Source organism: Hyalella azteca, unplaced genomic scaffold (genome assembly GCF_000764305.2).
Source record: "Hyalella azteca isolate HAZT.00-mixed unplaced genomic scaffold, Hazt_2.0.2 contig10333, whole genome shotgun sequence".
Taxonomy (NCBI): Eukaryota; Metazoa; Arthropoda; class Malacostraca; order Amphipoda; family Hyalellidae; genus Hyalella; species Hyalella azteca.
Window position 1 is genome coordinate 179,710 of NW_025940377.1, and position 23,042 is coordinate 202,751.

General features: G+C 39.8%; 2 protein-coding genes across 2 annotated transcripts in view; one reads left to right on the top strand and one right to left on the bottom strand.

Annotated features, from left to right (window-relative positions):
• The first annotated feature begins 4,791 nt into the window (after positions 1-4,791).
• On the top strand, positions 4,792-17,577 carry LOC108677801 (transcription factor Dp-1). Its single transcript, XM_018166080.2, has 12 exons — positions 4,792-5,178; positions 9,623-9,756; positions 11,165-11,285; positions 11,762-11,832; positions 12,473-12,736; positions 13,153-13,481; positions 14,277-14,442; positions 14,752-14,961; positions 15,260-15,411; positions 15,596-15,678; positions 16,137-16,220; positions 16,543-17,577. Exons 1-12 carry the CDS (start codon positions 5,130-5,132, stop codon positions 16,836-16,838), a joined length of 1,959 nt encoding a protein of 652 aa, XP_018021569.1. The 5' UTR covers positions 4,792-5,129; the 3' UTR covers positions 16,839-17,577.
• Positions 17,578-18,216: 639 nt separating this feature from the next.
• Positions 18,217-23,042, bottom strand: part of LOC108677791 (cholesterol transporter ABCA5) — a 15,150-nt gene continuing 10,324 nt past the window's right edge. The window contains exons 13-17 of the mRNA XM_018166070.2: positions 23,032-23,039; positions 22,120-22,306; positions 21,291-21,414; positions 20,669-20,832; positions 18,217-20,065 (exon numbers count right to left, since the gene is read on the bottom strand). Of these exons, the coding sequence (XP_018021559.1) occupies positions 19,855-20,065; positions 20,669-20,832; positions 21,291-21,414; positions 22,120-22,306; positions 23,032-23,039 (694 nt within the window). The 3' untranslated portion in view covers positions 18,217-19,854. The remainder of the gene's footprint in view (positions 20,066-20,668; positions 20,833-21,290; positions 21,415-22,119; positions 22,307-23,031; positions 23,040-23,042) is intronic.

Here is a 23,042-nt window from a genome sequence, read left to right on the forward strand (position 1 = left end):
GAAAAATATATGTTCAGATTTGAAATGCCTAGCTCCTTATCGAACCCGGTGGAAGTCTAGTAGCTTCTTCAAACTATCGCCAGTCATGAAAAGATCCGGTCAAATGACACGAGTTTAGATCTATGAACAAGGCACGAAATGGAAAAGAATAGGCGACAGGCCACATCAGGCCTACACTTCAGAGCCGACATCACTATGTTATGTTAATACGTTACCAAATCCAAAGTAGCCAAGCTTACTGCAACTGCAAGCAACAAAGTAATCTAACACCGCGCCCGCAGTACCGGATTTCAACTAACAAAAATTTTCCTGAATATGCATACACTGATAATTTTATATTTACACTCTAGAATAGTAACAGAAATACAATGATCATAACTCGATGTAGCCATGAACTCATGAAGATACACTCATTTTTCTAAACGCAAAAAGCGCACATAATATTGGCTTTGAGTGGTGAATGAATACGGACGCCCCGAATTACAGTTGCTCCAATGCGCCAAAGTCTGGCGGTTATTCCAAATCAGCTTTTTGCTGCAGAATTTTGTATTCAAGCACAGAAGAGAAGACGCATGTTGCTGTTTTGGGTATGGTTTCACTAGTTTTCTATATCTACAACATGTTGCCTTGGACTTCGCGTATCTCGACGTAGGTAGCGACTAGCGAGAACTACAGCGCCTTTGCAAGCGGGGGCTCGGTGAGCCTGCAGTGTTTTGTTTGTGTCGCTGCAGGTCCTTGAGACCATAGAACAAGGCCGCATTTTTTCCCTCATAACTATGGACATTAGTGTTGGTTTTTGGTTCACACTATAATTATTGTCCCATACTTGCGAATCGTTTGTTATAACCACAAAGTTTATAATACAGTGAAGAATCCGTCGCAAAATGTACAGTTTCAAGGTGATCTTGACATGTTGGTTGACTGGGCTGATAAGTGGCAGCTGCGTTTTAATGCCTATATATGTAAAGTAATCCACCTTGACAAGAAAAAATAATGAACAGCCAGATTACAGTATGAGAATACACGGTTGCAACGACAGAGTGATGATAGAATAGAATAGAATAGAAGTGTCGGCATTGAAGAAATAGGCCCATGGCCTGTTGCCGATTCTTGAACTTTTCGTGACTTGATTCACAAGGGATACGGTCTTTGGGACTCGATTTTTCCATAACTGACGATTGATTAAGATAGCTGCTGGACTTAATGCCTGGTCCGTAAGTTGGTAGGCATTTCAAGACTGAACATATGCTCCTGCATAGCTTCGTCAAGTCTGTTTTGAAGGCGTTCATAAAGGCGTTTCGAAGTCAACAAAGGAAAAATATTTAAAAGTTAGTTTCGACAATGAGTTTAAATTTCCTAAACATATTGAAGCTCAAGTTAATACAGCCAATAAACGACTTGGACTAATCAGACGGTCCCACGAGTACATAGATGCTGAAGCGATGAAATTGTTGTTTGTTGTTGTCGTGCGTCCGAACCTAGAGTTTGGAAGAGTCGTGTAGTCGCCGAAACTTGAAAAGGACAAAAATTTAGTTGAGAGTGTTCAAAGACGTGCATCAAAGATAATTCTGGGATTAAAGGGCAAGCCTTATGAAGAAAGGTTAAAGATTATGAAGCTTCCAAGCCTCTGTTATCGACGTCTGCGTGGTGACCTCATTGAAGTATATAAGTATACCCACAGTTTATAAAAGGTCCCAGATGGATTACTAGAATTTGAAACAAGAACCAACACCATGGGCCACAGCTATAAACTAAAAAACTGCGTTGTAACACATCCATGCGGCAACATTTCTTCTCGCTTCGAGTCATCGACATGTGGAACAGCCTCCCTGATAGCATCGTTGACGCACCGAGTATGAACACCTTCAGGAACAAAGTAGATCACTAGACCAAGCTATGCAGGAGCATATGATCAGTCTTTAAATGCCTAGCAACTTACGGACCAGGCAATAAGTCCAGCAGCTATTTCAATCAATCGTCAGTTATGGAAAGATCGGGTTCCAAAGGCCAGTTCTCTTGTGAATCAAGTCACGAAAAGTTCAAGAATCGGCAAAAGGCCATAGGCCTATTCCTTCAGTGCCGACACTTCTATTCTATTCTATAATCAGAGCTGGGCAGCGCTACTTTGAAATGTAGCGGCGCTACCGCTACCGCTACATGCTCTAAATGTAGCGGCCGCTACCGCTACACCCACTAGATTGTAGCGAGCGCTACCGCTACAGTAAAATGTAGCGCTGCTACATTAGCCGCTACAATGGCCAAAATTATTGGAAATCTCTAAATATTTATTGTTCTGCTATTGAGATTTACTCATAAACATTTAATGATAATAAAACATTTCCAAAACATATCAGTGCAACTTTATTGCAATTAACCTAACCGAACTAGTACGGGTTAGAAACAGTAAATAAAAGTTGGTTATTTTTATGTTTTATCATCCCTGCATGTATGTCTACTTTAATCTAAAAATCTCAAAAATTATCCACATAAAAAAACTGTCTTTTATTTGTATATATATGTGGATAATTTTCGAGATTGGTAGATTAAAGTAGACATCCATGTAGGGAAGGTGAAAGATAAAAATAGCTGTGCAAAAATAACTGTAAGCAAACTGAAACATGAAAAATACCTGTATATAGTAACAGGTAACAACTTAACAAGTAACAACTAACATTTTGACACTATAGTAACAGGCCACGGTTGACAACATTACACCGAAATCTTTCGTAAAGTTATATTCTGTAATTTATATTATGTATGTATCATGCTCGTTTTTAAATAATATGTAATACTATTAAGTAAAATCTAAATGCTTTATCTATAAATGTAGCGATAGCGTTGTAGCGGCAAAACCTCGTATCGCTAATTAAATATGTAGCGGGCGCTACCGCTACCGCTACATTGCCTTAAATGTAGCGCCTCTACCGCTACCGCTACTCAAAATGTAGCGGCCGCTACATGTAGCGCGCTACTGCCCACCTCTGTCTATAATATTCTGATCATCTTTCAATCATGAGCAACTCATATATGCGCGCTCAGTAGCCATTTATTCTGTATAAGATTAAAATTTTACATATTCTGTTGTCAGTAGAAATTCATAGCGACAGGTAGAATATAAATCAGAGTTGGCATGATAACTTATGGACTTTTATAATCAATTTTTCTGCGGCGTAGTGCTTTGTTAGGGGTCGTTATATGTGAGTTGCTTGAGAAACAGCGTGGCGCACCGCGGCCGGAAGATAAGCAGACCTCGTAAGTCTAGATTCCGTGCTGAGGTAGCAGCTAGGCAGACCCCTCAAGTTCAGTATCCGTGCTGAGGTCGGAACTAGGACAACCTCTATGTTCAGTGTCCATGCCAAGGTCAGAGCCAAGCATACCTTTCAAGTTAAGTATCAGCACCTCTCAAGTCTAGTATTCGCACTCTTCAAGTTCAGTATCCGCACCGAGGTCAAAGCAAAGACGACTTGCAAGTTCAGTATCCGTGCCAAAGTCGAAACTAGGCAGATATCTCAAGTCCAGCATCTATGCCGAGGTCAGAGCTAACCAAAACCCTCCAAGTCCAGTATCAGCGCTGCGATAGGAAGCTAGACAGATCACAGAGTGAAAATTAAGTTGCTTTTCTAAAAGGGAAGATCACAGAGTATAGTCTCCAAGCCGAGGCAGGGAGTCAGACCGATCTCTTGTATCATGCCTCCATCCGAGCATACGCTGCCCTAGCATCAATCGATGATCACCAGGTCAACTCGGGATGCGTGGACAAGTCAAATGCATTGGTATGTTGTGTTATGCTTTAGTCTTCATTGGAGCATGCCGAGGAAACTTCCCAGAACCAAGTCCACAAAAAATAATAAATTTTTGAGGCAAAAGACTGTGGAAGCGATTTCAGTCTCATGGTACATTGTTCGGCGTCAGGGAATGCTTGGTAGGCCGTATTCCGTAGGGTTCTTAAAGGGTAGCTGTGGCATCAGCAGGTAAGGAAGTGTGGGGAGGGCTGAGTGAGCAGAAGGTAGACAATCTGACTAAAGATTTTAACTTTGATTGGTTGACACTCTTCCGTTAAATGCCAATGAGTGGAAAAGAACAATGTTCTCTTTTTGTGAAGATGATAATATAAAGGGGAAACGCGTAGTTACACCGAACACCGCGTAGTTACCAATTGACCCGAACTGAGAATTGAAGTTCGGAGGTTGTTCAAATGCTTAGGTTGCATGAGCAGTATTCGCTTTCAGAATATATTAGCATGTGCATCCCACGAGTTTTATTCGATTGAATGATTGGTGTGACATATATGGAGGCACGGAGCTTTAGATGATTTGTTTAAAGCATTTAATTGCTTTATTGTCAACTCTTCTAAAGAGTTGGTGTAAATGGTCGAATCGGTGCGCATACAAACTACTGAAACTAGCCTGCAAACTTGCGCAATAGACTGTCGTAATGGATACGAAATAGATATTGATGTATGAAGTTGTTTTTTTTATGAAATACTTAGAGTATATTTTACTTCAGGCTTCCAACTGACCCGATCAATGATATGACAATTTGAGGAGGTCTGACATAAGGAGGTCTGTCAGAGCGATCTTGATAATCAGGATAATGTCATCCTTTTTGCTACAAAAATTTATAATTAGGAACTGACGCTGCCGCATTATATAAAATATATACACATAAAGTCAATTTTAAGTGGGAATTAAACTGTATAAGTATTTTAAATTTGGCGCGAAATATAACTTCAAACATTATGTATATAAATAGCATTTCATGTTGAAAATTATTGCACTTGCGAATTTGACCAATGAGCGGGCGACCTTTGTACTTCGTTTCTGACAATTTTCTTTTGTTTTTAAGTTAAAGTATAATATTGAGCATAAAATTTGCCAATTTAACCTGCTACAGCATTTAATTTTAGTTGATGGTATATTTTTCTCAGTGATAGTGTGTTTGAAATATTCATATATCTATAAGGGCCGCGCTTTAACTCGCCATTCCTAGGGTCAACTAAGATCTGTTTCCCTTTCGTCTTTGATTTAAAATTTGAAAAAGTCAAATGACGAGTTTTAATGCTCCAGGACTATGCTCATGAGCTAGATTTTATTCAAATTTCCCAGTTTTAAAATTTCAATTTCATTGTCATGGCCCAACAACACAATATAACGACGCTTTATATCCAAGACCCTAATGGTGAGTGATGATTTTATGATAGGCACCATAATTTCTAACTGAATTAGCTAGCCTATTCTGAATTTGTGCAAGTGAACTTCATAAAATATATACCTGTGTATATTTGCCCTGCATTATAGGCTAGTACATATAATTTATTCTGATGTTGAATAGGCTATTTCAGTGTTTTCTATACTCATAAAATTGGCTGTTTACCTTGTTCTAAATTTCTATTAATTTTTCACATGTTTTTAGTCCAGAATATCCATTAAAAATTTACTTTGACTCAATTAAGCATGTTCATGTTATTCCAGTTTTCAAATCGAAATATTTAAGGACTTGTTAGCCTATTTTAATTAGCCTTAGGCAGTTGGGCCTAATAGGCGTTTCTGTGGCCGTGCTGCCCGTGCTGCCCGGCGTGCCCGGCAACAGGCCTACAGCCTAATAACGCTGAAACCGCTATAACCGCTATTCATAGTGACAAACCAGAGAGTTTTTAGAATCAGTTCATTTTTAATTTCCTCATTTACCCAAGATGCAAACCAATTTCTTATGTATGATGATGCTGGTATCCAGGATACTTTACTGGTCTACTTATAGGACTCAAAAATGAACTTGAGGGAGAGTCTAAAAAACTCTCTGCTTTGCCACTATGCCACTATTATAATAAGAGTTTCAAGTTAGCCCAAGCCCATTACCATTAACTTAAAATGAGGTAAATAGGGTCATGCACTAACCCAAGTTTCAGAAACACTTGGGTTGTGATTAAGCTGCAACTTCTGAGTAAAATGTTGCTGCATTTCAAGTTACTTAAATTTCAAATTTAGGTACCGTAAAATGGGGTACCTAAGGCCTAGTCTGGAAAAGTCCTATTTTTGTTTGAAATATCGCGGCTCTAATATCATATAATTTCAGTAGGTATGAAATCTCGTGGCTCAAATGTCATAAATTTTTGTTTGATTAAAAAATCGCGGTTTGCACTTCGCAAACATGTCATTTCATAAAATTTTCAACTTCCGCAATCCGCATTGCTTTACCGTTTCCGCCAAAAATATCTTGCAGAAAAAACATAAACATCGTAATGTAAACAAATAAACAAAACGTTTGTTGAAGATCGCGCATAGTTGCGGTCATGTCAAAGCGGTCAGACTGTATATTAACACGTGCTGAACTTACAGTAGAGACAAATTTTATTGTTGCCGTTTGACTGTTTAAGGGTAAAATTAGAGATTTGGGGTAACACGTGCATAAACTTTGTAAATAAATTTGCATTCGCACCTCGTAAATGGCTTTTCATGGCCGAGATTATGGCGAGATATGGAATTCACGGCTCGGTGAAATAGAATCACGGCTGGCAAATCCATAAAACCACGGCTCGAAAAATTCAGTCGCGGCTCGCCAAGTAGATATATTCCATACTAGCCTAAGGCTAACTTTGACCACTTTTTTTTCAAAACAATGCCATTTTTTACTAGATAAGTTAAACTTAAATTGAAACATGCAAAATACAGGTCTATACTCTAGCTTTACTCACCATAAATTGCTGGCTCCTGCAGTCCTGCCTCTCATAGTTTTGATGTAATTTCAAAAATAAATGATGGTCTTTGTTAGTTGTTACCCCAGCTCTTGGGGTTTCTTTGACCGGGTGGTAAAATCAATTTAATTTTTTGGTAAAATAACTCCAAATAACTCCAGGTTGTGTTGCATACTGCATTGTAGTAGAACTCTTCTAGTTACATATGCAAAAGACAGATTTTAGGAAAGTGTCATAGTTTGCAAATGGGGGGCCCCGCCCCCCCCTCCCCCAATGGGCAAAATGTGCCCACCTAATGGCAGCGGTGACTGGGCAACATTGACCAGTTTGGAAATTAAGTTAAAATTACCATATACAAGACTCTATAGAGTCTGAAACACAAAGAAAAAAAACATTAATTGGTGCATCAAACATAAAATATGTTATATAGGTACCTATGGTAATTTTAACTTAATTTCCAAGCCGGTCAATGTTACCCCGTCACGACTGCCCTCAGGTGGTCAAAGTTCCCCCATTGGGGGGCGGCGCCTCCCATTTGCAAACTATGACACTTTCCTAAAATTTGTCTTTTGCATATGTAACTAGAAGAGTTCTATTACAATGCATCAAAACCTGGAGTTATTTTACCAAAAAATAAAATAATTGGAGGGGGTACTCCGACAGGCTTTAAATAATAGCTCTTTTTCATGGGTCACATTATTAATTTTTTTAACTATTAGATATGCAAACTTTTTAAATCTTTCTATTGTGTTATGTAGCCTCAGTATTAGGCCTTTGATGGCCATTGACAAAATTTTTCTATGTCAAATCATTTTTGAGTTTTGGGGGTTTTTGTTAAAAAAATGAAAAGTGGTCAAAGTTACCCCGCCGGTCAAAGTAACCCCATTTTACTGTATATAATAGATTTTGTTTTTGGCAGGCCTAATTCATTTTTTTGTACCGTAAAATGGGGTAACTTAGACCACTTTATTTTTTATAAATGATGCCATTTTTTTACTAGCTAAATTAAACTTGAGTTGAAACATGCAAAATACAGGTCTATACTCTAGCTTCACTCACCATAAATTGCTGGCTCCTGCCTCTCATAGTACCCATTGACAAAATTTTTCTATGTCAAATAGTTTTTGAGTTGTGGGGGTTTTTGTTAAAAAAACGAAAAGTGGTCTAAGTTACCCCGCCGGTCTAAGTTACCCCATTTTACGGTATTCATTAATGTAATCTTTTTCTTTTCAATAGCCCTTATATAAATAGGTACTGAACTACTGATTACTGAATATTAGTCAATTAAATAATTTGTAGGTAGGTGCACATTCATTCTTAATTTCCTAATATACTATTAGATTTCACTAAACTTTTAATGCCTGATGATGCTGGTATCCAAGATCAAATTTTCCTAGTTTTACAAAAATTTTGCCATTACAAAGTGCCTTTTTTTTCAATACAATTCAATCTGCCACTTAGGAACAACAAGATTTCAGTAAAAGTTAGGAATTTTTCAATCCCAATATTTTTTCCAAGTTTTAAAAGAACCAGTTTAGTCTTCCATTTTTTTTTTTTTTGTCTGTATCTGGAGGTTCTTAATGTCTTGGGCCATATATGTATAAACGCACAATATTCTGACACTTTGAGGACGTAGCAAGAAATGAATGGCTATAAAAAGATCACCGTATGTGCAACTCAAGTTCTGATTGCTTTAATTCATTCTCAAAACACCACACTATGTGCCAGCAATGATGAAACATAACAAACTGTTGCAATATTTATTTAGAAGCCTTTAGAATTCAAATCAACAGAATTGCTGAATTCCAATGCTGTGTGTGACTAAATTTGGCATATTGTGAGACTAATTCCGAGAGCACTTCAAAAAAGTAATTCGTAATTTGGATGCCTTGTGTTGGAATTCCGATGCCCTGTTTGAGCTGTATCGGAATACGACACAGCTCACAACGAGCTGTGTGTGTCTAATTCCGTGCTGTGTCAGAATTAGTTTTTATGTGTCTAAAACCATCTCTTAACTTAATCATCTATTAATATATTTACCACTTAAAATCAGCAAATACAAGTATACTTAAACTAAAGGATTCCTAATATATTCACAAACTTATTTAAAAGTCTCAAACCATAATATTCTTTCTACACACAGTTTATCACTATTTGGTAGAGCAAGGTCAACTATCAACTTTGACATGTGTTTTGATGTTCTCACTGAGTGATGTGGACTTTTGCTCTGAGGATCTTAACATTTTCCAACCAGACCTAGTGTTTTGCGGAAATATGGCGTGCAATAGTATGACGTCACTATTTAAACCATCTAGGCATGCGTGGAACTAAGACAAAGCTTAATATAAAGGAAAAAGTTGAGAAGTGTTGGAATTACCCACAATGTCGGAATATGGTGCGTTTACCCTACTGGTCACTAGATAAAGGTATATACTGGTCACTTAATACACGTATATTACTGGTCACTTAACATTAATAGAATAATAGATGTAACTCTTGAATTAATGCTCTTTACAGCTGCTTCAGGAAAGGGAAGGAAATTGCATTTAAAGAGTTTTCCCTACTGTCAACATTAAAAATAAAATTAGTATCCAAATAATACTAGCAAAGATAAGTACTGTTGAAATGATCTTGAATAGCATACCAGTATTTACTATAACTGGCTTCAAGCCAAACCTCAAATTAAGTGACTTGGTCTTTTCTTACCTTTTGTAAAATAGAGTATCTAAAATATAGTCATGGGTTGGACAACAGACACTTTCTTCTCTCCATAAATTTGAAGTTGCTATTTCTGCAATTAATTGTCTCCTACTTTGTTTCTAGGTAGTTTTACCCATGAAACCAAACATTATCACTCTGAAAGCTTGTAAACTGCAAAAAGTATTTTTCTGTCAAGTAATGGAATAATTTTCATGTTTAATTTTATTTCAGGAGGACAACCGCAAATGTTCAAAGTGGTTGGAACCAAAGCCAATATTATTACCAACAATAATGTGAACAACAACACTACTGGTCAGCAACAGCAGACCATTCTGAGGACTATCACCTCATCTGCTCAGGCTCAGGTAAGCTAAGGCTCTCTACTGCTCTGCCAATCTCAGCCTCATCTGTAGGACTTGCGTTATTCACTAATCTCTTGGGGCTGTAACCATCAAAATTTAGTCAAGTATATACCTACACTGCAGCTCAGGTACATACACATTGTGGCCTAAGTATACTTAGAAGCTGGTTTTTTGTCTTTGATTGGTATGGTTAGGTTGAAAAGCCTTCATATGTTTGCTGACTGTTATGAACTTGTAACAACTTTTTATTTTGTAGCTGCTGGCTTTTATTATCCAGCTTACTCATTGGTCAAATGAAATAATCAACATTGAGATCTTTTAAAGTAAATTTAGACTTGCTATCACAATTATAGAAAGTATGTTGCATTAAATCCAATAGAATAAGAATGTAGGTGTTGCAAGAACAAAACTTCAGATTTTATTTAAGTTTTTGAGATGAGTGCAAGCGAAGTAAAGGAGTTTCATTCATCTTCTAAGCATTAGAAAATTCTAATTGTTTTACTTACTTTATGCATTTGGCTTTTGCTGCTAAATGAATCATGTTGAGGAAATATGTTATTTCAGATTTCCTCGCCATGATATTGGTTTATGAAATTTGAAACAAATACTTATTTGTATATGTATTGGTATAGCCTCTCTCTATGTATACCTATTGGTATAACATTTCTGCTTTCTCTATTGCTTTTGTGAGCATTATTGGTTTTATATCATATGTATGTTTACTTGGGTAAGAAGCAAATCTGTATTAGTGTTGAACCGGTTATTGATCTTGTTTTCTCATAATTATTTTACAAATTAATTTAAGGATGCCAAAACTCTAGCTGCAAATTTTATTTTCTGACTATGGTTTCATTACAGGATTATATATATATATATATATATATTCATTACAGGATATATTTAATTTTATAACATGTTTGATGTCCTAAGAAAATTACAGCTTACTGCTGTCACAGCTTTGCATACAATTTGCAATATTAGTTACTTTTTACACTTGTCTTATGTGAATAAGACAAGTGTCTTTTTTATGATGTCTTAGGTGAATTCACCTCCAGTTATAGAAAACATTTTCCAGATTGGTTGTTAGTGCATTTTCTCATTTATGGAAAAAGGCGCCATTGTGCTTGTCATGTCTGTCTGTCTGTCCATCCATGACTACATGTTTTCATCAATGAGAAAATGCGCTCTCTGTCACTCACTGCAGTGAGAACTGAGTAATATTTTTTAGTGCATTTTCTCATTTTGGAAAAAATGCACTATTGTACTCGCCATGTCCGTCTGTCTGTCCGTCTGTCCGTGACCCCAAGTTTTCGTTGACGAGAAAATGCGCTCTCTGTCACTCACTGCAGTGACCAGTGAGTACTGAGTAATATTTTTTTCTTCTGAATGTGAAATTTGAACTCACTTCCAGGGTGGGAGTGGCACAGTAAACTTGGGAGCTAGCTTCTCTCCAGGCACCATCCTGCATGCGAGCAAGTTATCCAATGGGCAGATAGTGACAGTACCAGCCAGAGCTGCTTCCACGGTCATGCGTCAGTATAATTATTGGTATAAGTTTGGCAGAAGTTCTTCATTTATGCAAGTTTAATTGATGACCAGAGAATGCTTTTTATTGATAATTTCATTGTTTGTTCAAAATTTGTATTTTACAATTTGTTGGCATTTGCTATTTTCCAAAATTTACCTACCATTTATTTTAGGGTGTGGAAAATTCCATTGTCATGTCATAGATATAGATTTATCTCTTCTGTGTTTTAAGCTTATTTCTGGGCTTGAAATTTTTAAAATCTGAATTTACTAGGTATTCATTTTTTGTTTGAAATATAATTCTATTTTAATTGTTTTTAAGTGCTGTAAAACAGTTTTGATTGCTTAAACAAGTAAAGGAATATGATGTGACAGGCCCTGTGTTGGTGCATGATTTAAAAATTTCTTTCATTAAATTATAATCAGTTTTGATTTAGGGAATTTGTGAAGACTAGTGCCTAAAAAACTTGTGTTGTGACAGGCCCTGTGATGGTGCCCGCAAGTAGCCTGCAGCAGCTCAAGGCTGGCAGCATCACTCTGCAGGCTCAAGGCGTGCGTTCAATTTGTTATCTGATATCATTTACTTGAATTATCCCAAATCTTGTGTAATATTAAAATAGGAATATTTACCTGCACCTCAGATGTCCACTAAGTTGTGTTGTGGATACAATCAAACTGCATATGGCATTTGTTCAGTTTGAATTTGTTGTCTAAGCTCATTTGATTGAATAATAGGTACCACTTCATACGTAACCTTATTTTAGGCTTGAATATTGATATGAAGTTTAAAATTTAGAAGGTTAGCAGCCTTATTAGACCCCAACGTTCACGCAGCTTTGCAATAGTTCCTTGAAGCATCCAAGAAAATAGTTCTCAAACTAGGAAAAACTACTCCAGTAAAATTAGTGTAGTTTGAAAGTCATCAAGGGGAGAAATGATCTTCTTTACAATGAGATATTTTCTGTATTTGTTAATATTTGTGAAATAATAGTTGCAAAATGTGTATAGTGGTACGTTTAATTGAGTTACAATATGAAGAAGTTTGTGTGCAACTGATTTTCCTAGTTGTTGCCTTTCTTTGCACTATTTGAAAATAAATGAAATATTTGAAATGTAGGTAAATGAAAAAATTTGAAATGAAAATCGCTATTACTTAAACTGTAAGTAAAATACTAAAAATTGCCTTTGACAGACCGGCAACAATAAAACCTTCACGCCAATCTCGCGTCCTGTTGTCATCCGAACACAAACTGGTAACATCAACACCGCTGGTGGCGCTGCTGGTGGTGGTGGTGGTGGCCAGCTGTCAAAGATAACCGTGACGCCGTCCTCTCCTGCAGTGCAGAGTGTGCAGCAAGTGCAGACTAACGTGCAGCAGCTGTCGTCAAATGTGCAGCTCAAAATGAAACTGCAGCAGCAGCAGCTAGCTGCGGTGCAGCAACGGCAGCAATACCAGGTTAGTTAATTGATGTCACTCAATTGCTCGAATTACTAATTGAGTAGAAATTTAAAATTCCACAGAAATTCAACATGTCTTTATAGAAAACGTTTTGGGGTTCAGCTTCATCGCCAGATCAAATATTATTCTAGTTGTTCGGAATTTTTGAACTGATATCGAGTGGAGTGACGTTAATCATGAAGATACAGTGAATTTTTGTGGAATTTTCTTTGCTTTTAAATTTCCAGGTTAATGTGGAGAAAGCGTGCATCCATAGTGGTAGAGGGAATCGGATGTGAGGTGTGGCATGAAGTTGAAAAGTATATTGGCCTGATAAAAGATAAACAAATATACCTATTTGTAAATTGTAAGATCTCTGCTCTGCATATTTATGCACGTTTTTATGATATAATTTTTAGATTTTTAAGGGTCAGTTTCAGGCTCGGCAACGTCGACAGCAGCAGCAACAGCAACAACAGTCCCAGCTCCCAGATTCCGAAGTCGCCCAAGATACGAAAGTTACAATTCAACCAAAGATCCAATCTGTGTCCACCCTCAACCACGTACGTTTTCTATCTCAACCCCAGCAACAGAAACAACAGTCAGAGGCTGTTGTAATTAACAAAACCCAGCAAGCAGAACAAGAACAACAGCCACAAAATCCAACAGCCTCGCCGGGCAAGCTTTACCTCAACACTCCAATTCTCGACCACTCGTCGGCACGCAAGAGACAAGACTTTGATTTTGACTACAGTGTTGAGAGGTGAGTTCTAATTTGGCTTTAAGACAAAATCTGGATACTGTCAAAATGCCATTTAGCCGGAGATTTGACATTGATTTGGACTAAATCATTGAGAGGTGAGATGGTGCTTGGCTCCAGGGCAAAACATTGAACTACTTTATCCACCAGGCATCTGTGGCTAGAATGACGTTGATTAAACATTGTTTCAACGTCATTTGCCGAGAGAGAGGAGACAAACAATCTTGCTTTAGGCAAGACTTTGTGACTAATCAGTGAGAATTGATATGGTCTTCAATTATTAAGACTAAATCTCAAGGTAATCAACCATTTGGCTGTGTCAACCATTAATTGAACTCAACAAAGTTATGAAAAAAGAATTCATAACAAGAGAAAGTGATTAATTTTATGATTGAACTTATACAGTGCAACTGAACCTCTTGCAATTTCTGGTTAAATGACTCCGACATTTATTCACTACCCTACAGCTTTGTTGAAGTGCAATGACCTGCAGGATTAATAATACAGTTAGTGCTGTGCAGTTGCTCTGCTTATTGTCATATCAGCGAATAATGGTTCATAATTAAAATGATTATTCTATGCCTACCTGTGAGCGTGAGGCTATGGCTTCCAGACTTCATTGTTAAAAATTATGAGATTCTACACTACTTTTCAACTTCGAGAAATGAAGAAGAAATGTTTGCTCATAAAATCCTTATGAGCAAACCATACTGTAAATGACACTGGTTTTATGTACTTGTGTATCCTCGTAACCAAAATATAAATATTTTATTGTACTGATATTAAAGAATATTTCAGCAAGCGCCGCAAGACTGAGAAGGGTGGCAAGGGACTGCGCCACTTCTCCATGAAGGTCTGCGAGAAAGTCAAGGCTAAGGGTCGGACTTCATACAACGAGGTTGCTGATGAGCTGGTGGCAGAGTTCTGTGACCCACGGCGCTGCGCCCTTCCTGGCGACTCTAATGCAAGTTTCTACCTAGCAACTTGAATTATGTTATTTTCTGCCTGGTGACTCTAATGCCAGTCTGCATCTTCACTGAAGTCTCTGTATCGCATGCGGGCCCTGTATGAACTGATTATCGTCAACCAGGAGGCAGGGGTTCATATCCATTGCATTTTTAGGCAACAGATCTGCCATATATATAATTCTAAGTGGAATGTGAAATAGTGGAAACTAATATTTCACATATCCTAGACATAGTACCATAATTCTTTCTTAATTAACTACTATTCAAGATCATTTATGGCAGGCTAACATTATTTTCATCAACAGGACGATCAGAAGAACATCCGCCGACGCGTGTATGACGCGCTCAACGTGCTCATGGCGATGGACATCATCAGTAAGGAGAAGAAGGAGATCCACTGGCTGGGGCTACCCACCAACACCGCACAAGAGTGCAGGAAGCTGCAGGAGGAGTGCAGCAAGAGGACCAGAAGGATACAACACAAGACCCAGCAACTACATGATCTTATATTGCAGGTGGGCACTACACAGAACAACTGCTCGATCTAGACAAAAAAATAACTCTTAGTCTATATAGAAATTAACTATCATCAATTCTATTTGTATCTGAATGTATTGAAACTATTTAATGGTAGTAGACCAAGGGTTATGTTTATTCTACAGACATTACCCATATGGAAATCTTTCCATATCTAAATACCTGGTAATTAGCTACCGGCACTAGATGAGGAGTCAAGAACTAAGGTAATCACCCCGCCATCAGTAAATAAAGTTAACATTAATTAACAAAGATTTAAGTATTATCTCCTCGCAGCAAATTGCCTTCAAGCGCCTCGTGAAGCGCAACCGCGAGAAGGAAATCGAGCGCGGAGGGTCACCGCCCCCCAACACCTCCATCCCGCTCCCCTTTGTGGTGGTCACCACCGCCAACACCACCACCATCGACTGCAGTATTGCTAATGACAAGTGAGTGATGTTAAGCATGACGTGCCCAATATTGCTAATAGCAATGTTCCCACGAGGCATATGACATAAAAAAAACGTTGATAAAACGTTTCAACAAAATCAACTAGTATTTAATTATGTATCAACATCATTTGCCTATTAGGGTTTTTCTTTTAAAATAGTTCAAGTTGCATTTATCCAACAGGACGGAGTATTTATTCAGTTTTGACGGCACATTTGAGGTCCACGACGACATTGAAGTTCTCAAGAGGATGGGCCTCGCGCTAGGTGAGTCAACTGGCACCTGTTGGGGTGCTGGACTATAATGGGCGCTGGGGCTGTTATGGACGCTGGGCTGTAAAGAGCACCGGACTGTAGAGGGCTCTGGGCTGTAAAGGGCTCTGGGCTGTAACAGGCGTTGGGCTGTACGAACGGGTGCTTGGCTGTAATGGGCACTGTTCAGTAAAGAGCGCTTGGCTGTAATGGGCCATGAAAGGTATTTTTGTAGAAGTAATATCACACATCTAATATTTGACCTTGTACGCAATGCCCTATTGCGCCATAGCAATGATGCTGTATTGCGGCAGATATGTAATGCTGTATCATATACTTTTTTTGAGATGGGAAAAAGTGCGTTCGCCGTATCGTGTTATTTTATTTAGTAAATGGTTGCAATTACACATACTCGTGTGGTTACCGTAAGCGATCTAAAGTATATTTTATGTGATAGATATCCTAATGTGCAGGGCTGGAGAACGGCCAGTGTAAGCCATCAGACATCAGCGCTGCTAAAGCCATCCTACCTCGCGTGCTGGAGAGCTACGTGGATGGTGAGTGTTGTGGTACATCATAGTGTGTTGGTGGTGTATGGTGTGTTGATGGTGTATGGTGTGTTGATGGTGTATGGTGTGTTGGTGGTGTATGGTGTGTTGGTGGTGTATGGTGTGTTGGTGTACGGAGCGTGGCTGAGGGAGCAGTCCTTGCATCATGATCCTTCTGTGTCTTAAAGCTGTCATTTTTAGCGTAAAACTCAAATACAGGCTCTTTATGATGAAAATATTTTGTCATCATGTACAATGCAACTACGTAGCCTCAACAACCCACCCATCACATCAACCTACAATCAATTTATTCTCCGCCCCCTTCCTGCAGACCTTGCCCAGGCGCCGCCCCCCGCCTGCGTGCTGTCGTCTGCCCAGCTGGTGCAGCAGCTGAGCGGCGTGACGACAGCCGCGGGCGCCCCTGGGACGCCAGAGCTGCTCGTCATGGAAACGTCAGATTCCATCGGAGGCGCCCTTGGTGGCGTCCAGCTGCTGACGACGGAGGGCGGCGTTCTGCAGGGACGTGTTGCTCGAGCCGCCATCAGCGAGTCGCCCACGTCCAGCATTGCTGGGGACGACGAGGCTGGCGTCCATACGCTGGACGACAGCGAGAGCGAGACGAGCTAGGAACCCTGTGTGACGAGGCTGGCGTCCACAAACTGGACGAACGCGAGACGAGCTAGGAACCCTGGGGACGACGAGGCTGGCGTCCACAAACTGGACGATTTCTTACGAGCCGTGGGCGAGATTCTTAAAAGTTATCCCGTTGCCGTAACTATTGCCGTAGGTATTTGATATTTTATAACTGAGTTTGCTCTGATTTTATGTTGCTTAATGGAAAATGGTTGTTATTGCCACGGATCTTGGTTTTATACCAATTTTTACTGAATGACGGATTTATTTCATTGTATTTCTTTGTGTTTTATTGCATAAAAGTTGGTTTCCCCCTTCCGTTTTCTGTTGTATAGTTTCCTTGCTATTGGTTTCCTTGTTTGTACTTTAGTTTCATTTTTTCTTGTCTTCTAGAGTTAGATTTCAAACCGTAAGTTTATTTTATTGTCTTCATACTCACGAGATTTAGCTCGTTCCCTCTTAGTTCATTTCATTTGTGTATAGTTATTTGTCCTATTCTCTGAGTTGTTTTTCTAAGCATCTCTTCTTTTTCAATTGCCTATCTCTATTTGTTTGGTTTTCTATTCCATTCTGCCGAATATTCCATGATTTGAAATACTATCAAAGATGTATTTAACAGTAACTTGGTCCAGGTTTTATTACGTCGTTTATAGAATTTACCGAGAAAAACGTAGTTAAAAGGCAAAATATAATAATTGTTAAATTTAAATCCATCATCTATTTAAATTCAGATGTACAAAAATAAGATATTAATCGGTGACATTTTAATAAAAACTATGCATCAGTTGATTGGTAAATTCTTGTTGAAAAAGAATAACGTGTCCTGAACCAGGACATGAATAAAAAATTTGTATTCAAAATTTGAACGTGCTGATTGAGTACACGCATGTTTCGTACGTGCCCTCGTGCGTCGTGTAGATCGTAGTTATTTATTAGTTTATACTGGACAATGACATGTTCTAATGCCTTATATATATTTTGTTGTAAGCTTGTTATGGGCTAATTGCTCGTGTTGGATGAACCTCAACTGCGTGAAAATTCAGGAAGACTTAGCTGTGGACGTGAAAACTTGAGCGCCCGAGTAAGACTCATTTCTTGTGTAATGAAGTTCGCCTATAAATATTGTACATACGATGTGGTTGGAGATTCCGTGTGTGGTGGGTTGCCACCTCTGTGGTTGTGCACCCTAGGGTACCCTTGAGTACACTACGCTGTTAGCATGTCCACTTCGTCGAGTTAATTTTATAGTACAAATGTAGCGATCATTCAGATAATTCAATGTAAGGCCTGCCTCGAAAAAAGTTTCATTGTCCCAGCGGTAAAGCACGTTGCCTCAGCGTGCCAGGGAGAGTAAGGTGAATAATGTCACGATTTTTTACTATTTAATTACGAGTATTTCATCAATCGTTATTTTATGGAATGTAACACAAAAGTTGGTCGGTATGTCACAGCAATTGGAATGCTCTGTTATGCTGAGAATGTAAAAAGTGTTGCCCACTCACTGCAGTGACACGACTCACGGTATACACTGCAGTGACACAACTCACGGCATACACTGCAGTGACACAACTCACGGCATACACTGCAGTGACACAAATCTTAAATTTTTCGCATTTAAATTAGGTTCCTGGTAGCGTTGTCTGTGTACGTATATTTTAATACATCAAGTTTGTGATTTGACATCAGGAATGTGATGCAACATTGAGATTGTAATCCACGATTGGGATTACAATTCAAGATCGTGAATCACTCTAGGCAATGTTATGCAAGATTAGGAATGTGACGAAATATTAATTCAAAGCAACATTCATCAGAAATGCTAAGAGACAATGCGAATATTTCCATCAATTATTATGCTAGCCAATATTGAGGATGCAATACAACATTAACCATTTAGCAAGCTGACAACAATGCTAATTTTCTAATCAATCGCATTGAAGATTCATGAAATATGGTATCTAAGCTTAAAATATGTGGTAGTTGGTACTATGCGAACATTCATTCCTTATTATAAAGGAAAATTAACTCGAATATATTCCAATTAAACTGTTACCGGTACTTATATTAATTTAAAAGACATTACTTCTTCAGACTTTTGAAAGAGCGGAAAGAAGGTCGAAAGCCGATTTTTATCGGCTTTCGGCGCACAAATCGGCGATTTTTTTATCTGGAGCCGATTTTTACCTACGATTATCTGGATAGAGCCGATTATCTGGAGAGGTAATGGCAGGAACTGATATTTTGTTTGGAACAATGGGAAAGTGATTGGTAGTTGGTCCGGAGCCTCGAACACAAAGCAAAGTAAACGGTGGATTTTTTAAGGAGATTTTCCTATCAATTGTAAGTATAACTATTACCCGGAACTCTCCCATCCCTGGTACCTACAACTTGTTTCCCGGATCCGGTCTCATCACTGCTAACCATGACTAGTGCCCGAGCCGGTCCCGTCAGTGGTAACCATGACTAGTGCCCGAGCCGGTCTCATCAATGGCAACTTCAATTGTGGTGACTAGATCTGTAGGCCCACAGACTGCACGGCGACATCACATCAACCCTACAACTGTGGTGCCCAGTCGGTCCACGTGTGGTGCCCCTCGAGCTGTCACATCAGCCCGGTGGAACGACAACAACAAAGACAACAAGAACAACAATAAGCAGATACTAAACTACTGACGTTACAATAAAATAAATATCTATAGAGAGCGTTGCTAATTTTTGTGCGCCCTGAATTATGAAGGCAACGTTGTATTCATACAGCCTCTCTGTGTGCCGTGCGAAAATGGCTGCACGTGAGGCTACCCTGAGAAAATTATAGATGACTATTAGGAGAAGGCCTCAAGTTATCCGACGACAGTACACACACAGAAATGCGTGAGACTTTGTCCAAATGGTGATGCACTTTTTCATCTTGTGTGTCTCATCCAGGAAGTATGCCACTATTTAGACGATATAATCCATACATTTATCCGAGTGTACGGCTCACTTTCTCAAGATTTCGCCTACCCGTCGTTTACATTTTGATGCTCTGCACGATCTGTTCATCGTCTGCATCGTCCTGGTCCATGTCTTGCACGTGGACGACGTGGTGGTCGTGGTCGCTCATTTGGACGACGACGTCATCGTCGAGCGCGGCGTTCGGGACGCCTTTTTCGTCGTCGTCTTCGTCTTCCATCTCTTGCTGGCGAGCGAACAGCAGGAACACTTGCTCGAGGCTTGTTTGACTGTTAAATGGAAGAAATATTTGTAAATTTTACGAATTTTTAGCCGTTTTCTAGATTCAGTTTACATGATAAAGATGTTAATTGATAGGAATACTTAAGGAGAAGCAAAAAGATTATTAGATATGTGTATGTTGTAGCATTCTATTGCACATGTTACGTAACACGAATTATACGAGGTTATAATTATGACTTTAAACTATGGTAATAATCTCATTAACTTCAAATGTTAATTTAAAAAAAAAATTATGTTAATGATCAGAAAAACCAGCACCGAAAATATGTCCACCAAATTTTCGAAGAGAAATTTAAAATTTCGAATATCATTGGTACCCGAGAAATTTCTTGGAAAACAAGACTGCCATCGAATGAAGAAATGTTTGGAAATCAATCAACCGTTACCTGAAGGAGCACTGAAATAGGAGGCGACAGTTACCTGAAAGAGCACTGAAATATGAGGCGACAGTTACCTGAAGGAGTACTGAAATATGAGGCGACAGTTACCTGAAGGAGCACTGAAATATGAGGCGACAGTTACCTGAAGGAGTACTGAAATATGAGGCGACAGTTACCTGAAGGAGCACTGAGATATGAGGCGACAGTTACCTGAAGGAGTACTCAGATATGAGAGCCTTGCCCTTAAGTTCCTCGAGCAGAGCAAAGCATTCAGCCAGACTCGCCACGTCGCCCTGGGGGACCTTGTACACTAGACGCCCCTCAAAGGGCGGCTCCTCCAGGGCGCTGTGAGGGAAGCTTGAGCTGATGCAGCGCTGTACGAGGGGAGAGGATCGAGGGAACTTGTTAATAAACAAGCGATAACTAACCCTGGGCTACACACTTTGTATTTCACTTTACGTTTGTAACTCTTTACAATGTAGACGTAGAAAAATATCTACCCTATGAAGAACAATAGAAAGCTGTGAGAGACTAACCCAGTTCGAGATCATAGTATGGACTGTCGAGATAACTGACTTTGAACTTAACCGGGCGTTATAATTAACTGATTAAGACTATACCGTACTCACTACCTGATCAAGATCATTCCGTACCCACTACTTGAGCCAAACCCTACGTCATCTCCTAATTTACCTTAACCCTAATGTGATATTGAATGATCCTAACTCGATTGTTTCCGATAACCTAACCTCAGAAAAATCAAAGACTTTGTTACACTACCATTGAAATTTCTGCCTATAATTGAGTCGAAATCTTAACGCGTAAGTCTCACCTGGACTTCGACCAGAGCGCCTGCAGCGTCGTGCACCTCCCCGCGTCTGGGTCGCGCCATCTTCAGTTCCAGGGAATATCCTCCGCCGTATTTATTCTTCAGGCGCTGTACTGAGCCGATGCATCTGCAGAGACAAATTTATATTAGATTTATCAAAATAATAAACTTGTACACGTGAAACAATGAATCAGAAAATCTGGGCATACCAGGACGGTTTGGGTATTAAACTACAGACACATTTCAGAATGTCGGTTCATCAACGGTCGGGTTTTCAGTACATACATACATACATATAATATATTTTTAATGAAAGGTATGGCATATACAATGGCTTATGGCACATGTGGCCTATTCTTCTTCACTTCATGTAAACCACATGGGCATATCAATGAATCTGCTACGTTCATACAGAAATGTTTAGGGAGGATCCTCAATGTAAATGTTATTAATGGAACATCCGTGAGATGCCACTGAACCAAACCATGCAGGAATACCGGACTGATGCCACTGACCTAAGGACCATTAGACTTTGGTGCCATTGACCCAATAAAACTTATGACCACAGTGACACTAACGGAGGAGCCTTTGATCTTGATGCCACTGACCTAAGCAACCCCTTGACCATGATGCCACTGACCTAAGGACCCCCTTGACCATGATGTCACTGACCTAAGCACCCCCTTGACCATGAAGCCACTGACCTAAGGACCCCCTTGACCATGATGCCACTGACCTAAGGACCCCCTTGACCATGATGTCACTGACCTAAGGACCCCCTTGACCATGATGCCACTGACCTAAGGACCCCCTTGACCATGATGCCACTGACCTAAGGACCCCCTTGACCATGATGCCTATCCTGGCGCAGAGGGCATCAGCCTCCTCCATGGAGTGCGTGGTGAGGACGGCGCTGCGGGATCCCCTGAAGGAGGCCACGACGGAGTCCCACAGGAAGCGCTTGCTGCGAGGGTCCATCCCTGTGGAGGGCTCATCCAACAGCACAGCACCCGGCCGCCCTGAGGATGTATTACACTCAGAAAAATGAACGGGGTCGTGTTGTCCACTGGTACGTCCCTTTTGCCAGGCCAAATTGGCTCATATTTGGACAATCTCACTCACTGTAATCTTGAGTGTACGTTCACAAATGCGTCAGGACGACCCACAAAAGGCAAAAACTGCTTTATTATTTGACTCTTATTACTTATTCTCTTGAATTAGGTTGATTCGTGGTGGCATTTTTTAAGCTTTCTAATAACTACTTTGGCAACCTACCACTTATTGAACAGTATAATATACTATACCATCATCTAATATCTATCATGATATTGGATGATGATATTATATAATCATGATGATATTACCCATCATGCTGCCTCTCACCCATCATGCCGCCACTCACCCATCACGCAGCCACTCACCCATCATGCTGCCACTCACCCATCATGCTATCACTCATCCATCAAGCAGCCACTCACCCATCATGCTGCCACTCACCCATCATGCCGCCACTCACCCATCATGCCGCCACTCACCCATCATGCCGCCACTCACCCATCATGCCGCCACTCACCCATCATGCTGCCACTCACCCATCACGCTGCCACTCACCCATCACGCCGCCACTCACCCATCACGCTGCCACTCACCCATCATGCTGCCACTCACCCATCACGCTGCCACTCACCCATCATGCCGCCACTCACCCATCACGCTGCCACTCACCCATCACGCTGCCACTCACCCATCATGCTG

Excerpts from the sequence above, each read along its gene's own strand:
- LOC108677801 (XM_018166080.2), top strand. The coding sequence starts at position 5,130 with ATGGCCCAACAACACAATATAACGACGCTTTATATCCAAGACCCTAAT. Across the intron at positions 9,757-11,164 it reads CCTCATCTGCTCAGGCTCAG|GGTGGGAGTGGCACAGTAAA; the intron begins GTAAGCTAAGGC and ends ACTCACTTCCAG. Across the intron at positions 11,833-12,472 it reads TCACTCTGCAGGCTCAAGGC|ACCGGCAACAATAAAACCTT; the intron begins GTGCGTTCAATT and ends TGCCTTTGACAG.